A 20,629-nucleotide genomic window follows, 5' to 3' on the forward strand; every position below is an offset into this window, starting at 1 on the left:
AATAGGAATACTGTTCGGGGATTAAAAAGAATGAAAATCCAAACACACTGACATAGAAGGGTATTTGATAGATATGATACATTGCTAAATTAATAACAAATCTAGACATGCCTGAGTGGCTCAGTTGGTTAAGTGTCTGCCTTTGGCTTGGGTGGTGAACTCGGGATTCTAGGATTGAGCCCGCATGTGGCTCTCCACTCAGTGTGGAGTCTGCTTTTCCCTCTTGCTCTCCCTCTGTGCTCTCTCTCAAATAAATAAAATCTTAAATCTAGTTGTAGGATTAGACTGTGATAATTTTAGCACATAAACAAACCTAACATCTGTGTGCTTATACATGTGGGTATGTGCATCAAGAAAGGATTTGTAAGGCCATACGTGGTACTCATAACAGATTAGATTTGTGACAGGGCTGGGCCACTGGAGGAAGGGTAAATGTTTTACCTTGTCTTTTATATAACCTGTACTGTATTGTTTGAGGGTTAAAAACTTGCCTAAATGAAGAAAATGCAAAAAGGCTGTGCTTTACAACATACCGTACTGGAGAAGGGTTTTAAGGTGGTTCACGAGATGGTCGAAGAGTCAAATGGCTGGATCCGGACAGCTTAGCCACCAGGGAGGAATCGAGAAGTGACCTAGAAAGCCTGCGGAAGCCTAGATGAAGGAATTTGAATAGGGCTGCCCTTCTCCTGCTCTCACTGGACTTGCTGCTTTTCCTCATCATACATTTAGTTGCTGAACTTATTTCTATATTTTTACTTGTATGCAAAAATGTTAGCCCACTGAGTTTCCTGTCCCCTGTACATAACATCTTCTGCCTCTCCTCGTTGCTTCTCATCTGTAAACTTTTGGCCTCACCCCCACCCACACAGGCTAACTAAAATGATAAATCTTTTAGTTTTGTGAAATCGAGTCCGTTCAATCTACCCATGAGAGTAGCTACCTCATGCGTAGGATCAGACTAATTCTTCAATTATTTAAACATGGAAGATAATTATAGTCTCTAATGCAATGCACTTTTCTCTTTCCGATTATAAGGTGTAGGAGGAAAAAATTATTAGAAGGGGTAAAAGTAATATAAATACTAGGCACTGTGCACCCAAGCCCCATGAAGTCAGTTTTTTCTTAAGTCTTATGAAAAGATGGCCCAGGTGATTAAGTCATGGTCAAGTTCATGCTATTATTACAAATTGTCAACCCTGAGGACTTTCATGGACAGATGGTGGACTCTCCCTCCTAGAAGCCATACTGCTCCCGGACACCTCTGTGGAATTCTTTGGCTTTCTTTCTTTCTGGGAAATAATTTGAGAGGTGGCAGTTGGCAGAAGCACCACCTGCTCTTTGCAGGAGGAGATACACTACCAACTCCGGAAAGGTCTTGGCAATTTCTGCAAGAGGAAATGCTTTTCAAATTTTTTTTTAAGAGAATGCCATCAATTGAAGAGGAGTTAAATAGTGTGCTATTATAAGCCTTTGTAGGAAGGAATTAAGGTGGTGGCTTCTAATCTGTTGGAGAAGGAGGTAAGAAGAGATGGGGAAGGGCACCACCCAAACCAGTTACTGCCCACACCCACCACGGCAGCAACTGAAGCAGCTCATCATTGGCAAAGCCTGAAGGGTGACCATGTCAAGCCCTGCTTTTAAAATAAAGATAGAAAATAATTCATCCTGTGGATAGAAAACAGATGCCACATAGCATCTGTCAAAGGATACTTTCCTTTCCATTCCCAACACAGCAACAAGCAGCAAAATCACTTTTGAACATGCTCTCTGCTTTGGGAATGCAGAGAAATGACATATCCTCTGCCAATGGGAGCTGCAGGCAAGTTACCCAAGGCGGCGGGCGGGGGGGGGGGGGGGGGGGAACAATTCTGGCAACTGTCCAAAACATCAAAGTGTTTGAAATAATCCTGGTTTGGCTCTATAAGCCATGGAATTGGTGAGATGAGACCAAAAGATGCCCCTCCTCTTTGAATCCAAGGAGGAAATACCTGGAAACAGACAGTCATTCTCTTCGCCCCATTTTCCCACATTTAAGGGAGATGGAAGCAGAAAACTCCAGTGGGTCTTACTCAAAACTATTTCTGGGTTTTAAACTGAAATTGATGCCTTTAATGTCCAGGTTGTGACAGCATTTGGCCCGGTGCTTGGTCCCTGGGCCTGAAGAATGCTTATAAAGAGATGCTCTTAAAAAGATTTCTGGATATCAACAAACAAAAAAACCGGAACATGTTAATGAGTTGAGTGTACACACGTGAGAAACGGAAGGATTCAGATTTTCTTTGAAACACAGGCTTCGGTCTGAAGGGGGAGAACATCCAGTTGTCAAAACAAGCTTGAGGTTTTGTGAACCCAAAAATTCTGGAGAGCAGTTTGAGATGTTTTTCCAAACCCTAAATACTGTAGGGGTAAGCCCTCCCTCTAACCAATTAGATAACTGACATTTCATTCTGTGGATTTCTCGATTGTTTCATCTTTTTTAATGCAAATAAATACTTAGCCTTGTTTCAGGGTAATTTTGCTAATATTTCTGTAATTAAATAATGACTTCAACTGAATTAAAAACTGTCCTGCTGTCTCTGGGTGCAGGAGACTGCCAGCTGTTTTAAATAACCCCTGAGAGTGGCCAGGTTAAGGACTCAATTTATGACCTTATAAATTAACACAAGGAAACCTACTCCGTAATGCAACAGACAATTCTATTTATAATGCTTAATTAATCCCCTCCAGTCGCTAACAGAACCCACTTGTGGCTTTCATTTTCAACCTCACCCAAATACAAGTCTCCTGAGATGAGACGTGTTAATATGTGAATGCTGATAGAACTTGCTGGCACGATGGTCGAGTATTAAATAGCTGACAGTCTGGATAAATTAGCTCCCGATAGCTCACTAATCAAATGTAAGAAGAAAATGTCGAGCTTGGCAGCACTGATGAAACCCTTCATCACAACCCGGAGCTGGAGAGAGGTAGAGAGAGAGGAAAATGTCCAAGTCTGCCACTGCCCGCAAACCCTGGCTCTGAGTTTCTGGAAGTCCTGGCGGTGCAGGCAACCAAGACAAAGTATCAGAACTGTATCAAAGGATGGCCGTGGGAGGCCACCTTGGGTGGCTTCATTTGTCTTTTGTCACTGGTACCCTCAGGCTACCTTCTCTTTGATTCAGAAAACCCCAAATGGTAACAAATGCTAAACTGCCTTACCTCAGGTAGTACAAACAAAGTGGAGTTATCTGGAAAATTCCAAGTACCTCAGAAAGCTACAGGTGTGGGCAGAGTAAAATTTGCAGACCTAGAAGATTCTCTGAGGGAACAGGCCCTGGGAAGGAGACAGGAGGCACATAGACTGCTTGGACACAGGACTGCTGCCTTATGGGCTGGCATCTGGGAATCTATGCACGGAGGACTTTATCAAGTTGTGGGGCCATTCAGACTACTTCCATATGTCCCCCTGAGTCAGGAAAATCGACTTTGCTCTTTTTTTTGACCACCGCATTCGAGAATCCACATAATGGGATACTTCTGGCTCTGGTTTGTGTCTTCAGGCAAATTCCTTAACCTCAGTGCTTCAGTCTTCTCGCCTACAAAGTGGAAATCCTAACAGTGCCCACTGCTAGGGCTGCTGTGAAGATCACGTGCAGTTAGTGTAGCCGATAGCTTGCCGAGGTGCCGGGTATACAGTTGGTGCTCTGCAGCCTTGGCAGTTCTCATCCCAGTGTCATTCTGCTGTCCGTCTCCTCTGGGCTCCCTCTCTCCTTTCACAGACACGTCAAGCTGTCATGGCTCCCACGGCTAGCTGCCGAACCCACTTCCCTGTTCTTGGCCCACATCTCTTCTGGTATATCGTACACAGCCTTGCAACCCAAATCTTTCACCATCTACCTCTGATCCTGTCCCTACCTGATTCAGTGTTCTGCAGAGTTCATCAAATAATGCCGAAAACTCCTTAATTTTGAATTCAGGTCTCCGTGTCCCCCTGCCTCCTGTGCTCATTTCTCTCTCTGCTCTGACGTTTCACTGTGCCTTTTCGTGAACCCTCAGCGCCCCTGGAGCCACAACTGGTTTTCTTGCTCCCTTTTGCCTGTCCTAGCATGCTCTTGCTTCACAAGTATTAACCTGTGCCCACTGTTCTCTCCACTTGGAGATTACTTTCCCCTTCAACATCTTTTGGTCCAAATCCTAGCCATCCTTGAAAGCCACATGCCACCTGCACCTTGGGGCCTTTCTGATCTTATCCTGTTACCTCCCTCTTTCTTTTCTGACCCCTAATGTCCTTTATCTTTTTTTTTTTAATCCTGAACTCTAGTTTACCTGCTATTACAGGTATCAAGTCATATGCCCCACTACTTAGTATGTTCTGTATCCCATCCTCTGAGCTCCTTGGATGGAGGCTGATACTTCCTACTTAATTCTGTCTCCAGACCTACACTATGCACAAAACAGGTCTTCTGCAAACAAGAATGGAATTAATATTTTGGAGGGGCTTGGCGTAACGACAGCCCGGTCCTATGGTCCATCTTCTCTGTGACTTACTCTCATTAACATTTTGCTCTGTACATGAGCACCTACGGAAATATTTCAACTCAAAAAGTACATGGCATAGAAAAAAATCCTACAAGCAGGAAAAACAAACATACAAAATGCACAACTGATCCCCAAACAATGGACTGTTTTTTTAAGAAGAAACAATGAAAAAAAAAAAAAACCAAAAAAAACCAACAACCGGACTCTGGTACCTTTATATCTGGTTACTACAGCTGCGTTGACACTAAGAGGCTCTTGAAAGCTGACAGTGAGTGCCGTGCTGCTGGTTACCATGAGACAGGCGTTGGTTGGCACCTCAGGGGCTCCTGGGACAGAAGGAAAAACGTAAGGATCTTAACATTGCAAATCCTTTTTAAACAATGTTCCTGCCTCTTCAAAGGATACCCTGAAACACACACTATGGAAACATTTGTTTGTAGAGCCTAATAGCTTTTGCTTTTGAACATTTTCATTAGAAGTCTCAATGGCCTTTATTTGTTGCCATCGTGGTCTTATTTGAGCATTAGAACGTCTTCTGAAGGGATAAATAATACCAGTTAAGCCTTCCCAAAGTATCCTGGAAACCCAACAGGAGATTGGCCTGGACCAGTGGAGAGGAGGCCGGGAAGTGTTAGCAGGAGCCGGCTGCTCATAGAGACTGCTACGTTTCATGAAGTACTTTCATGGAAATCATTTCACTGGAGCCTTTCTGCAACCCTGCTGGGTAGAAGAGGCAAGCGGAGCATGTGCCTATTGAGGATGAGGAACCTGCAGTCCAAAGAGGCCACACTACTTGTTCAAGGACACAGCAAAGACACACAGCTAGGACGAAGCCCCATGGCTTCGGGGGCCTGATTCTGGGGTCTTCCCAGGACAGAATGCCAACCTGCCTTCTCTCATGGTGCCTCCTATTATATCACGTAATATTTTCTGAAAAAGAATTCACAGACGAATGTCATACCTAATAACCTTGGGTTTTAAAGGACTCCTGATAGTTCTAGGTGTTCCTTAACACCCAGAAGGCGTTTTGTGATTTAGAAAATTCCCTCTCAAATGGCAGAAGTGTAAAACTATGGTTGCTTCTAGTAGTAATCTGTCCTAAATGAGGCACAATTGCAAATGCATTTATTAAAACAATTGCTGCATGTCTCTTTTTTTAAATAATAAAAAAAAAAACACATGTATCAGCACCGCTGAAGAGACTGTTAATTTTGAAACAAACTTTCATTAGTGTTAATTTTGAAAAAAAACTTCCATTAATGTTAATTTTGAAACAAACTTTCATTAATGTCGCTTAAGTTGTTTGCTTTAAGAGAAAGGATGAGGCTTAGATGCAGTCCTTACTATACAGAACTGCTTCAGAGAACAAGATTTTCACTGCCTTCGTCTTTACCTATAGGACAAAGCAGAGGCAGATATTCCCAAACCAATGAACTGATCCTTTCCCTTATATTTAAATCCTCCAGTCTAATTTTTTTTTCATTGTCGTTTAAATAAGATCTCCTTTTGGAACAAGATTTTAATATTCCCCAAGTGTCTGAATTTGATACTTTTGTATATTAGGGACTGCTGTACACTGTACCTTCCAGTGCTAATGAGCATTATCGAGAAACAAGGCTTTCCTTAAAACTAACAAAAAGAATTGACGAAGAGAATGGAAGTGCAGACCAAGCATAATTCAGGGGCTGACTGACTATCCTCTGTGGCCTGTATTAACCGAAGGTCGGTTTATATAAGCGCTCTATAAAAAATGTAGTAGAGAGTTGAAAACAACTTAAACTCGGGTTGGAGGCAGGAACTGGACAAACAAATATTTTCCACCTCCCCATCCCAAAATATAGCCACTTAGGGTATCAGACCATCCAGGTTATTAGGCATTGGGGCGTATCGGGTGGAAAGCACTAGATGAGTGTGACATGGTGGAGAGAGGCCAGCAGCACTGAAGCCTCATGGCTGTGGTCAGAGAACCTACTGGGAGCCAGAAAATCAAGCAAGACAAAAGATCCTTTTACAGCCGCCCAGAACCCTCACTCCAAATAGGCTGACAACGGCCATCCATGACCCTGGAGCAGAGTCGGGGAAAAAAAAATCAGTAAAAAAAGGCCTGGCTGTGTCCAGCCAACCTGGCTTCTAGTTAAACGCAGAAGTCTTCGGCTTTTACTCACTGGCGTGCTCGAAGCCCGTCCTCATGCGTCTGTACAGTCGACACCGCCACTCCCAAGCTCTCAGCTGTTTTTCCTTCTCTGTGCTGTCCAGACTTGGTCCTTCGTTCTCCACCTGGGCAGACAGTTCACTCACCCTCTGCTGGGCTTCCTGCACCAGCGCGGTGAGGTGCAGTGCTCGGCTTTCCAGGCTGACAACTGCAGGGAAAGACATGGGTGACTCCTTTCTCTTTCTGGGGAAACACTGTTTCATGGGCAGGGGAGTTAAGAGTTGACTTTTGGGTTTAAAAAATGCCCGGGGTAAGTCTATGTTCCTTATTAACTGACTTATCCAACAAGGTCTATGTGGTGACACTGACAACTAGATTAAATGTTACGTCCATCAATTTAAGATATGTTCATTGCCCTGGGGCCCCTCCTATAATATGTGCCCCGAACAGCTGGCTAGCACAGTTCATTAGAGTTCCACCATCAAGTACCCACGAGGACCACTTCTAACCCAGACTGCACACAGTTGTTTCCATGACCTTTGCAAAGACAAACATTTAGGGCCAAAAGCTCTTGTAGGGCTAGGAAGGTCGTAAGAAAAGGCATCCAGGAGGCAAGCTGCATTCTGTTAAAGTTGTGTGGTGTTTTTTTGGTGGGGTAGAATCTGATTAGAATGTTCTGCTCTTAACCACATTGTGCCCAACGCACAGACATTTTTGTACATAGGTCTTAGTGGCTAATTGTATTGTAATTAACCAATTTATTTATTGCTGATGAAGTGTTCTATTCCCACTGCCACAGTAGCTGTGGTGAGTCCTCATGACTGGGCGTGACCAGACTATGCTCTCCTAACAATTCCATCTCTGATCATGATCTCAGGGAAGGAATCTTCTCTACAGATGCCCATGCTCATCAGCAAGTTCTACTACTCTTCCTCCTGAGAGAGATTATACAGTCTGATATTTCTGTTTTACCCCATACATGGTGTCTCCATGAAATTCACGTCATACTATTCACCTGACCGGCCCTTGTGAGAGAGAATGTTCATGACAGTGACAGAACGTTTCACATTCGTGTGTTGGGTTGGGAAGCAGCTTCTGGGGGTTTCCTCATGGCTCCCATATGTTTGAGGGGGGCCTTGGAAGTCCCTTGCCAAGGGAGGCAGGAGGACGTAGTTCGTGGTAAGGAGGCGACAGCCTCAGCATGGGTGTGTGGAAGGAACCACAGAAAGAACGGGACAGACCAGAATCAAGCTCAGCTGCTGTCACCAATGTGTGTCTGACACTGTGTGACCAAAACAATATTTCATCCTGGTGGGTGGGAACGAAATCCAAACATTTCATTCTTCTAATTAAGGGAGGAAAATATTATGAAGATAACTCAAGTGAAAATTTGTTAGGTGTATTTTGAAATGGAAATTAGGTGGTTATATATTCATATTCTCTGTGCTCATAGGCATGTTTGCATTGATTACAGGAAATGAATACTCATTTATTATTGCCCCTGCTCACCATCAGTCTCAATTTATTTACAGATGAGGTCAATGAAAAATTAGGCAAGTCTTTTTTTTTTTTTTCTTTCTTTCTTCTTTCTTTTTCAAGTTGCTGTTTAGAACACTCAGGACTGTGTTTTGCTGCAGATTTCTCATGGTTAATGAATGTTGCTGTAGCAGTCAATCATGTACTCTGAATACCGTCACACTTTTTTTAAAGCCTCAGTCATGAGCCATGACAGAAAAATAAACAAATAAATATAAAGCTAAAAAACTCTTTCACTGAGCAGCTACACTACGCAGAATCCCCCGGGAAGGCTAAAGGAGGCCAGAATAAATGATAATATAAGTGCTGTGGACGTAGGGAAGCAATGATGGCGTATGAACACGGAGGCTCTGGAGAAAAAAAATACACATACACACACACGGGCGCATACTCTAGTGGAAAAATTGGCAATATTAGTAGCCTCAAGGTGCAATTTCCTGGAGCAGTGAGATTGACAAGTCAGTACTAAATGCTGTTAATTTAACTAACTTCAGATTAATGGTAGAGTCTGCTATGACTGAAGGCCTCAAACACAGTCTCATTATAGCCTTGCTGGGAAGGTCCTAAATATAGGCATTGACAGTTGAAAACAAATTCGTATACATTTGTGTATTTTTAGACATAGGTTAGGCGTCAGGGTTTGTGTCACAGTTCTCAGGTTGATTAATTGACCCAGTAACTGCACCCTCTGCCCACGGCCCCCCTCCTTCCACTCCAAATTATAGAGAAAATGGGGGAATTGTCCTTGCTAAGTCATTCAGTGAGCTTTTTATTGTAAGCCTAATGTTTGAATTGCATGCATGCGTCAACACTTGGGTGATAGACACATGATTTATAAAAATAAATTTTTCTAATACTATGAAATCCCCCCTATTAATTTTTATATCCACAACAGTTATTACTGGTGTGAATTCCAGGTGGCATTTCAGATGGACAGCTTCTTTCGAGCTATGCTTGGCTCCCCCTGAGATTTTTTTCTGCTTTTCTTAGCACAACATGCTTTGTTTCCACATTTTCCCTTTCCTCCAAGGCTGTGGCCTTGACGCTGTCTGAGTTGTACTGGTGAAGGGATTCCACATCTTTAAGGTCAAGCATGTTGCCTCTTCAGAGGCTAAGGGGAAACCTATTTAATTTTATAACCATGTGAATTTTCCAAGATCAGCTGGATCCCTGTGCTTCTCAAACTGGGATACCTAATGTGGTATATTATATATATTATATACTATATAATGAGGTGGGGGGGCATGCAGTGGGAATCTCTGGAGCGAAGGCGTGCACAGAGCGAATACGTGCACCCTCCTGGGGCATCAGTGTCTCCACACAGACTTTGGTGAAAGCATATTATTTAAAAATCAAAACAAACACTTATGGAGGAGAATGGAAATTTCGTCCCAAAATTGAAAGCTTAAAAAAAAAAGAGAGAGAGAGAACTTTATGGAAATCTGCCCCCCACTTTTTTCCCAGTCTAAGTCCCCAGATGCCCCTGAGAACACACTCACTTGCCTCTGTTGCTAGAGGTAATTCCATGGACGACTAGAAAAGGCACTAACTGAGCCAGTGGTTTCCAACCATTTCACCCAGCAAAACCTTTATTATTTTTTTTCTATGGATTTTTTAATAGCTTAATAAAACACTCTTCTGAAAGATTTTCTTTATTGACTACCAAATCAGCTGACTTACAAAGTAATCATTTTTCTCCCTATTATTAATGACCTATATAGCTGCCAAGAGTCACATCTGTTCAGTATGAGATAATCAGCCTAGCAAACTGGGTTAATATATTTTAAGCAGAAGCAATATGATAATTATATTAGACTGTGTAGTTTTATCTTGAGTGATGGTGGGAAGTTTGGGCTTTCTGACACCTTGCAAACTATTCTGAGAGCCCCCTTCCTATTTTTGCCACCCCAGAATGAGAACATTTTAACGCCCTTATTTTATTATTATATTTTTAACCGTCTGTTATAAAGATGAAGAAACCGAGACTCAAGTAGACCTTGGACATTATTATCCAAGATTTTCTTAAAAATCTCAAAGAACCCAGGGAACTTCCTCTAAACCAAATGGCATGCAAATTAACCTCATATTTATGTATTGCAGTTTTCTAATTGCTATCGATCTGGCATGAGGCTGGTGAGCTCATTTGGATGGACATTGGAACTGGAAAGGCTGTGTCTATCATATAATTGGTTCTCTTGCCCATCCACTTCACTTTTTCTTGGATCCCTTCCCCTTTAACTTCCACACTCGTGGTATTTTCTCTTGAGTGCCGAATTCCTGATCTGTTTGCAAGGTTTGGTCTTTTCTCTCTTACAGTTAGTTAGTGCAGTTAGTTCCTTCTCCAGCCAAGCAACTACCCCTCTGAGCAGCCATCGCCAGCACAATAGAGGGTTTGTGAGTGTGTGGTGAGCCGCCCGGCTGGGGCAAGACCACTCGGCTGCTCCTGGAATAGGCCCCATGCTATTGTGGTGTTTAATTATCAACAGCATTTCTACCACCCAGTGTCTGAGTGGGTATTTGTTCTAAGACCTGCCCAGCTAATTAACTACGAGGTGGGGGTGGGGGTGGGGGTGGGGTGGGAACTTGGTGTTCAAAGAATACAATTACGGTTACTGTTTAAATCCTGAGATAAATAATGATCAGACTGAACGTTTTTCCTCACCATCAGACTCTAACCTATGGAGCGCCTACTACCTACTATTTCTTCATTTCGTCCTGCCCTGTAATTGGTGAGTTTGGGCCTGGCTGATAATTGCTTAGAGATTGAAAATACAAGGAGGTAAAATGTTAACTAATTTTAATTCCTAGCTGAAAGTTTTAGGGAATAATTCATTTGATCTACTTGAAAAAAAAAGAATACATTTTCCTATTACTAATGATAGGGCATTTTGCAACTTAGCAACAACTTTTCTATTGTTACTAGCAATTTGTTTTTTAACTTATTGATGAGAAAAGGAGGCACAAGACACTCCTTTAGTCTGAAGGAGCCTTAACCAGCCTTTTTTAACACCTTTGGCCCTGTAGGATTTCCTCCAGGAGGGGAACTCGCTGCTCACCAAAATGGCCCTGCCCAAGCTCACTTTCAGTTTTAAGAGCTTCATTCAATTTAAAAAAGTTTCCTCATCCTGAGCTGAAACTGCTTTCCTCTTATTTCCAAACTGGAGGCCAAACGGTAAGAGGGCTTTAAGTTATCGATCTAGGTCAAGTGCCGCCCGTTAGGAATGTGTGGTCCTCACCAGTTGTGCTGCCATCTTGAACCCAAGCACCTCATCTGAGAAGTGGCATAATAAGCTATCTCACAAGCTCTAGTAAGTTACTGATAACCCTTCATAGATGGCTCTCAATAAGTGGAGTTTTGTATTATCATTATTACACTCACTGGTCTGTGTTATATTTTTTAGAGGCACACAAAAATAAATACATTTTATCAAATACTCTATGCTCTTTCATAAAAAAAAAAAAAAAAACTTTGCCCCAGGTAAAAATCTTCTGTCCCAACTACCATTCAGAAATATATTATATACTAAGTGGTATCAATTTCAACCCTATCTGTTACTTCAGGGAAGAAAACAACGTCACTTAGGTAGAAACCTTAAATTGTAAGCCAAAGTCCTCGGGGCAACCAAGAAGAGCAGTTAATAAAATTTATCTTTGCTATCATAAGTGACAACCTTCTAACAACCTCACAACTGCCTTGTTTTCAGGTTAGAACATCAAAAGAAATACTACAGAAGAGTCCAAAAATTAAATGATTTTTAATTAAAAAACTCTCATACCAGAAAAGCTCAAAATCTGTTTCAATTTACCTATCTCGCTGAGGTTCACATCTCAGAATTCACTCTGGTTTCTCTTGGGTCTCAACCTGTTGTCTTATTTCAGGTTTTCCCAAGGACTCTGAGAATGTGGTTCCAAAAAGTTTCAGAGATTTGGAGGTTAAATGTTTCATTTTAATTACTGTGGCGTGTTCTCCTAGAGCTCATTACATCCTGGACATGGGGCTCTGGAATGTTCTTCCCTGCTATTTTCCAGAATGTGGATTCACAAAGTCCGTATTATATAGTTTAAGTTGTAATTGTGGTTCTTTAAGAAGCCAGAGCCAATGGCACAGAAAGCAATACTTCCAACCTAACTCCAAAGGGCAAATGGACATTTCTAAAACAAGCATACAAAAGACTTGAGGAAATTATTCAGAAAATCCAAAGCAGATCATCAAATGATGTCATGGCTTAAGTATGAAAGAAGATAACCGTATCTCCTGCCAATACTTTCAGTGTTAACAGAAATATAATGTAGCCCACATCATTTAAAATTTCCAAGCAGTGACATTATAAAAGAAAAAAAAGTACTGAAGGTTGCTGAAGGGAGGTGAGTGGGGGCTGGGCTAAATGGATTATGAGTATTAAGAAGGGCGTTTGTTGTGTTGAACACTGGGTGTTATTTGTAAGTGATGAGTCACTAAATTCTACTCCTGAAGCCAACCTTACACTACATTTTAACTAATTAGAATTTAAATAAAAATTTGAAAAAAATAAAATGAAAAAGTTAAAAAAAGAAAAAATGATATTAACTTTAATAATCTATCTTCGTTAACTCTGTAGATCCAAAATATTATCATCTTAACATGTAATCAATGTAAAATCATTGAGGTAGTATATATATTATATATAAAATAAATATATAAATATAAATATATGCAATGCATATAATAAACAAAATATATTTTATTATACTTAAGCCTTAAAAAATCAGGGTTGTTTTACATTTGGAACACATTTTAATTTAGACAAGATGCATTTCAAAATACTCAATTGTCACATATGGCTGGTGGCTCCCGCGTCGGACAGAGCAGTTTAAGAACATAAAATTCCACAAACGTTTAAGAATGCTCGTACTGGGCAGTGTTTTCAAAGCACAAACTATACAGCAGATAGGTAAAATATTTAAATTCTTTGCCAGAAGCTCTTGGCTTGTTTTATATTGTTTTTGAGATCTGTAAAGTATTTAACTTCTTTACCAGAAACTCTTGTTTTATATTGTTTTTGATATTTATACTGATTAACAATTTTTTCTGACCATTTACAATATGCCAAGGAAGTAGTTTAAAGCTGCTATTACATTTAATCCTCAACAACTCAGATAGGTGGTGGGGCAGCCAGCCTCCAGGAGCGCCCCTGATGGTGTCTGCCTCGCAGCATGCACACCTGGCTACACAGTACCAGAGTCGGTCTGTGTGATCAACAGCGTTCGGCAGGAAGTGAGAATATGTCCTTCCTGAGATTAGGTCATAAAAGACACTGTTGCTTCTACCTTGGTCTCTTTCTCTGACTCCCAGATCGTTGGCACTGAGGGAAGCTAACAGTCATTTCAGGGAAGCAGCCCCCTGGAGAGGCCCACGCAGGAAGGAAAGTGAGTCTCTTGGCAACAGTCACTCTGAGGAAGGTTGGAAGTGGATCCCCTAGCTCAGTCAAGCCTGGAGTTATGTTGGGGGAATTCAGGGACAGGGGCCTAGACCGTGAGCACGTGCATGGCACAAGGCCAGGCTGTATGGGTTGTCAAAGGCTTCTTTGAGCTTTATCTATAATGTTTTTATTTTTTACAAGGAGAATATATTCTGGTTGTGTGAATATTTAAAAATTAAAAACAAGAGAATGAAAGGACAATTAATTATTGGGAAGCAGGTAAGTAGACCTGTGCTGTGGCTGCCTGGTGTCTAAATAATTGTTTGGAAATATAAAAAAAGATCAATTCATTCAGTATTTAGTAAAATCATTCTCTTCAAAATAAATAATATATTCACACTCTTCAAAAGAAGTAGCCTTGAGATTCATTCAATTCAACACACATTTATAAATGAGCGCCTACTGTTTGCTGGGGATACTGCGATGAATGAACAGACAGGTTCTGCTCTGCGGAGCTTACAATTTAATACAGGAGAGATGGAAAATAAACAAATAAAATGAAAAAAATATATAGTGATAAGTGCTATGTATGCAGAAGATTAAAATATAGTAATGTGATTAGAAAGTGACTTTGGACTAAGTGGCCCGAGAAAGCCTCACTTGAAGATGTGACATTAAGTGAAAACGTTAGGAAGGAGCTGGCCAGGGAGTGATCACGACTGAGAGCATTCGAGCACCCCTCCAAACGGGGAATAGCCAGAACAGAGGCCCTCTGGGGAAGAGAGTGAGTGCAGCGTGTTCACAGGACCAGAGGGAGGCTGGTGGGGCTAGTGTACCGTGCATGAGGGGTGAGCAGTATGAGATGAGGCTCGAGGAGCAGGGCTGTAAGTCAGAGTGAGGATTTCTACGCCTATTTTAATGAAGCAAACAAAAATACCCGGGACTCATGCTAGAGACCTGCCCAAAGCTTGTTCTTTACAAATTCTTAATGGTTGCAAATCTTTGTCCTTTGAGGGTGGATTTGATTTCAGGAAACCTCTCTAAATCATCTGAAGCCAAGTCTGGTGAACATGGAGGGTGATGACGCCGGGCAATGCTGTTTTGGAACAAAAATCAGGTGTGACTCTAAGCAACGAGTCAGATTTTCTCATAAACTGGCTCTGAGGACAAATCCAAAAGTGTTTCGAGCAATAGCAGCTCTGTTGGAGCAAGTGTGGGGTCTCCCATGAGGACCATGTTAAAGGATAACATTTGTTTGGACTGTAGACTTTCTGGGGTGTTTGTTTATATAAAGCCAGGCTCATTAGTTTATAGTCACACCTCTTAGACGTGCCCTGAACCGGTCCCGGCACCAACACGATCCCTCGACTACCGCAGAAACTAGTGGTGCATCCTGACGAGTCTGCCAAAATTCTGGTGTCTGGTGTCTGCACACTCATGTGACAGCTACTCGGCAATCGCGTTTTATGAAGTAACTGCACACAACTAAGTCTGGGCGACATCTCCTAGTTCCAGAGGCAATATCCGAGAGAAAGTGAGTGAGTTCACAGAGAGACGCAGAGCGGGTCTGCAGAGAAGGGAGAACACGGCCGTAGGAAAGGGCAGAGAGACTAAAGATGAGGAGCATTACACCATTTTTGCTGGCTCACATTATTCAACAGTGTAAAACTGAAAACAGGCTCCGTCTACAACCGAATTCTACAACAGTGCCTGGAAAATAACAACAGCAGAAGGTACTGCCAGAATAAATCACTGAAAGACTTAGAGGTATTTCCCACACATCGTGTATGCACTATGCATGTAACTCATGCGTGTGTCTATGTGCCTGAATTCAAAACCTGTAATTCCCAGCAGCCTAACACATGGTCGTTCAAAATTTCAACTGAAAATTTCTGAGCACCTACTACGTGTCAGGGACTGAGGTTGAAAGACAGACAAAATCCCTAAGAGTGACCAAATTTGCACATGATAAGTATCCAAAAATAACTTATTTCTTTATGATTACGGTTTATAGATGATGCCAAATAAACAGCAGCCTCAGAAAGACAAGGAGCTCACTGATGATTCAGCACATTCCTCCCAGAGACCACTGAACTGGGATTGGAGAGTGGGGGCAGGACAGGAGTGAGTTAGAATAAAGGAAGGACTTAGGACTGGGGACTTTCACTAACCGAGGTAAGCCTCTCTCAGATAGCATTTATTCCACTGAACAGGAGTCATGGCAACTGGGATACTGAATGGCTGGAACCATCAGAGGCGGAGCCCCTGGGTGTCCCTACATTAGCTGGCCCAGCTTCTGTCCTCTCCAAGTCTCTGGGGGCTTCCTGAGCTCAGCACACAAGTCCAATTGGAAGTACTTGGGATTCTATTTTCATAATGGCTGATACTATCTTTTAGAAGGAATGAGTATGTATACTTTGCTGCTTGCCTAAAGGTGAGGAACAGAAAAAAGTCACTAAATAAAGACAGTAGAGTGGTCTAATGATCAGGCGGGGTTCTGCATGTATTTAACCTTGGGGTGGTGTGCGAGTTCTGGTGGCCACTTCTAGGACTTTCCCTATGAGTAAGGAAAGAGTACCTGGTTGAGTTTCAACCTGTGTTTGTAAGAACACCTCGATATAGCACTGTGATTCAGGGGCTAAAGATTGAAAGACACACCTGACCAATGGTTTAGAGTTAAGTCCCTAAACCCATCTGTGTCTTTGTGATTCCTGCAATGAATTCAAGCAGATCACAGAGGACTTGCCTCGGAGTGGGCTGGGATTCTTGGCTCTCAGAGTGGAAAGAGTATGGGACTGGTTTTCAGAAGGGAAGGCCCAGGGGAAAGGAAGACAGAGAAAATTCATCCTGCCAGAAACTCTGCTCGCTGCTTTGATATACTTGAATGGCATTAGAAGAGGAAGCAAAGGAGAGTCAGAGGAGGAAAGAATGAGGTGTGACAGTGAGCGTGCTAATGTTTTTACACAAATAACAAAGCATTTAATATAGAGGATCTGGGTTCAAGTCATAGTTCTACCACTTCGTGGCTTCGTAGCATTGGGTGAGTTATCTGACTTCTTATTCCAGTTTCCTCATTGATCAGAATGAGAAAACAGACTCCCATCTCACAGGCCAGATGTAAGGACCAAATGAGCTGATGCAAGCGAAAGGATTTGCACAAGGTGTAAAAAGCTCCACGAACGTAAGGCCTCACTGTTATTTTTCTTCTCTTATATCCTGCCTCTGCAACTTCTGGGGAACAGTTTGCAGCAGGTGTTTGCTTATCTTGTTCTGGCTGGTGGACCATGGTTTTTCTCCTGGGCTGGCTCACATTCATGCACAGAAGCAATTCTCTTCTTCTTGTACTTGATATATAATGTGAATTAAACATCCCTGAAAACAGATTGTGCTTTTCTATCGTGCTTCTCTCCAATAGGCATGGCACCTTAGTGTATAGTGTATAGAACAGAGCAAAGAAATACACCATAGGATTTTAGCAAATGGCACAAAAGGAAAGATGGAAGGGCCTAGTGACCACAGCCCTCCATGTTGATTATTTGAAAAGGCAGTAAGTTCGCATAGAGGGATCCCAGGCATGAGCGTCCCACAGACCTGGGTTTGAGTCCTTGACATCCCTATTCACTTGCCAGATGTGTGACCTTTGGTTATTCACTTAACCTCTCAGAATCTGTGCTACTGTGAAAACCAGAGACGATGCTTCACAGCTACTCAATCAATATTCTTTTGCCACCTTTACGCATGCGGGAGTCCACACAGGGTACAATCTCTTTGACTTCTTGGGTGGCCAAGGTGACTTAGGTGTCATATTTCCTGTAGGCTAAAACCTGGGTTTATCTCCCACCTTCCTTTACAACTCTGTCATGATGCATGTGCTTATCATGCCAGAGGGAATGAGAAAAACCAGGGACCTTTTGAATGAATTTACTTTTTGGTTTAACTAGATATTTAGGACGTGGGCTCTTTTATGAAGATTTAATTATGCACAAGGGGACTTGGGGAGATTGGGAGTCTCACTGGTTTCACGGAAAATGCAGAGTTCTTTGTAACGTCTCAGGTAAGTGGGACTAATGTTTCATCCAGCACAGTGCAGGCAACATCTGGATGAATGGTTTCCTTGTTCCTACAGAATGGGGCTCAGTCTGCATTCTCTGTGTTCAGGCCCTCTGATTCTCTCTCCACCACTCTCTTGCTGGATCTTTGGGACAGATATTATTGCAACATAAGTTGGGAGGTAGCAAAGAAGATTTTCCGGTTCCTTCCATCTCTATCTGCCCACCCCTCCGAGCCTCCCGTTCCATGAGAAAGAAGCGGCACTTTGACGATGGAGCTCTGATGAAAAGCCCCAATCCTACTGAACCCAAATCCTCACTCTGGTCGACATGGATGGGGTGAGTTCAGCATTTTTAAAATAAAGAGTTTTCTGATACAAGGATCTGCCTCTGTACCTAGTCTTTGGGTGGTGGGGGTTTGTGAAATTTCGGAGCAGAGATGTGGCCTCTAATTATATATTTGCTTGCTTCTCTTTCAGCCTTTTGGGTCTCACCACTTGGAAGTAAGTGAATCAGTATTAGTGAAAGTAACAGTTTGATGAGTTTACTTTTTTCTTTTAGGAAACATAAAAACTATGGCTCAGAGCCATTGTGGTCATTGGGTCAGAGAGGTTGCACCAAGGGGAATGCGAGTGCCTACCTCAGAATGTTGCCGTGAGGCTTAAAGGAGTGAATGCATGTAAAGTGCTCAGAATAGTGCCTGGCACGGGCTGAGGGCTCCGCGACTTTGTCCTGTCCACTCCGGGGCCAGCTCTGCCGTTGGCCCCAGAGCAGCTCCCTTTGGCCAAGTACTATCAGCTCTACTTCAGCATACACTCAGAAAGAAGCCAGTCCCAAAAGACCACACATTATGATTCCACTTACATGAAATGTCCTGAATGGGCGAATCTACAGGAAGAAGAAGTAGATTAGTGTCTGCCTAGGGCTGAGGAGTGAGAGGGTATGAGTGATGAAAATGGCCTAAAACTGACTGTAGTCATCATTGCACATGGTGCATATACCAAAACCCACTGAACTGTACATTTGAAATGGATGAATTACGGGCACAGGAATTATATCTCAATAAAACTGTTCAAAGATACATTGAGAATTCCGCCCCTGCTCACCATCAATGTCACTACCATGCCAGTCCAAGCCACCACATGTCTCCTGGCCTCCTAACTGGTCTTCCCCGCTCCAGAGTTGCCCCACCCCTGTTATGCCCCACAGAGCATGGCAGTGATCTTTTAAAATGTAAAGCAGAATATGTCATTCATGTGCTTCAGCTGCTCTGTCTCCCCCCCGCGCCCCGCATTTAAAATCAATGTCAGCATCTTGTCCTAGTCTGCAAGAACCAAGTGCTCTTCCTCGGTGATCACTCTGCCCCTGATTGATGTGCTGTGGCCACACTGGCCTTGTTCTTTGAACATGGCAATCTCGTTCCTGCCTGCCTTGACACCTTTCTATTTGCTGCTCTGGAATCTGACCCCATATCTCCTCATGGCTCATTTCCTGATATCATGTAGGACCAGGCTCAGACATTATTACATCAGAAAAGCTTTTCTTGCCCAACCCTATTTAGAATAGTCCCCACTCCATCAATCTCTAGCCACTCACTTACTTTATTTTCTTCATAGCATTCTTCACTATTTGAGTTTATAATTTAATTGATCTATTTACTCACTTATTGGAAGTGTCCTCCACTACTGTCTAAATTCTATGATAATAGGGACTTTATCTTGCTCACCATGTCCTTCCTGGTATCTAGAACAGTGCCCTGTCCTCAGTGTTTGTTGAATGAATGAGTGACTAAATGCAGCCAGCATAATGCCCATGGACACAGGACAATTGCACATGCATACTTAAACTTTTTCTAGGTACACTTCCTATTCTATAGCCTCACTTGGTGTGTTTCACGTATTTTCAACTTGGGCTAAATGCTTAGGAGGAAGTTCTTTCTGGGTTCCCTTTTAATTCCACTCAGTGTATTCTGTTTAGAATGTAACTTGATGCCTAGGCTGATTAAACACTATCACTGTATGCATGAAAGTCCATGAGAACATGTAGAGGAATTCAGAGCCTGTCTTCGTCAACTATTCCTGCTCTAAATGCTAGCAATGGCTATTTTAGTGGCAAGAAGCTGGGTCTAGACTTAACAGTACATGGTTTCATTCCCAGGCTTACTTACAGTGTGGACTTTCTCGGGCCCCTGTCCTCAGAAGAATCCTGGCGATGGGCACGTTGTTGGTCATGATGGCGATATCCAGAGGCGTCAGCCCCTCACTGTTAGGTGTGTTGAGATCTAGTTCCTCTGGTGTGTACTGATACAGGAGCATCTGCACAGCATCTATGTCCTGTTGCTCGACTGCTTCGAACATGGCTTCATTGCCCTGGAAGTTCTGGAGGGCAAGAGCATATATGCAGGTGAGCACACTTTCATCGGCCAGCTTGCCTTTGTGGCTTAGCTGTTCTGACGCCAGCGACTGCATCCCCACTTATGACTGCCATTTATCCCACACACGTGACTTGTTGAATGCAGCTGGACTCCTCCTTCCTTCAAATGGGCTCTGAATGGATCTCCACATTTAGATGCACCGAGACCACACCATACAGCATACCTGGTCTACAGCTCAGAGCAAACATCAGCTTTCCTCGTGAGTAGTCTGTACAGTACTGTCTGATAGGTCATTACAAGGTGTTCTGTGAAGAATGCAGCATGCAGTCATATAAATTTGGTGCATACTGGATTAAGCTGCCTTATCTCATTATTTTACTGTAAGACCTCTCAGAGCCTTAGTAATTCTAACATGAAGTTATGCAGTTATGACTAACTGCATAAATGGGAAACATTTTTTCCCCCCATTGCATTTGTTTTAACTGCCCCTGGAACAGGCCTCTACAGAATACAGTTCTGGAAAATCTGGCATAGATAAATGCAACACCAGTTGCTGAAATGATGACTGGCTGGCCACTGAGAGCACGCTCTCTCTCTGACT

At 42.6% G+C, this 20,629-nt stretch overlaps 1 protein-coding gene and 1 long non-coding RNA gene across 3 annotated transcripts in view; one reads left to right on the plus strand and one right to left on the minus strand.

Annotated features, from left to right (window-relative positions):
• Positions 1-20,629, minus strand: part of ANKFN1 (ankyrin repeat and fibronectin type III domain containing 1) — a 489,950-nt gene that overhangs the window by 112,672 nt on the left and 356,649 nt on the right. For both annotated transcript variants that reach the window (XM_032320627.1, XM_032320628.1), the window contains 3 exons: positions 19,822-20,032; positions 6,684-6,878; positions 4,731-4,844 (listed from right to left, as the gene is read on the minus strand). In XM_032320627.1, coding sequence (XP_032176518.1) covers positions 4,731-4,844; positions 6,684-6,878; positions 19,822-20,032 — 520 coding nt within the window. The remainder of the gene's footprint in view (positions 1-4,730; positions 4,845-6,683; positions 6,879-19,821; positions 20,033-20,629) is intronic.
• Positions 10,876-11,314, plus strand: LOC116577435. The gene is made up of 2 exons (XR_004280510.1): positions 10,876-10,935; positions 11,231-11,314. It is a non-coding gene; the product is annotated as an uncharacterized LOC116577435 (long non-coding RNA).

The sequence above is a fragment of the Mustela erminea genome, chromosome 18, assembly GCF_009829155.1.
Source record: "Mustela erminea isolate mMusErm1 chromosome 18, mMusErm1.Pri, whole genome shotgun sequence".
In the NCBI taxonomy this organism is placed as follows: Eukaryota; Metazoa; Chordata; class Mammalia; order Carnivora; family Mustelidae; genus Mustela; species Mustela erminea.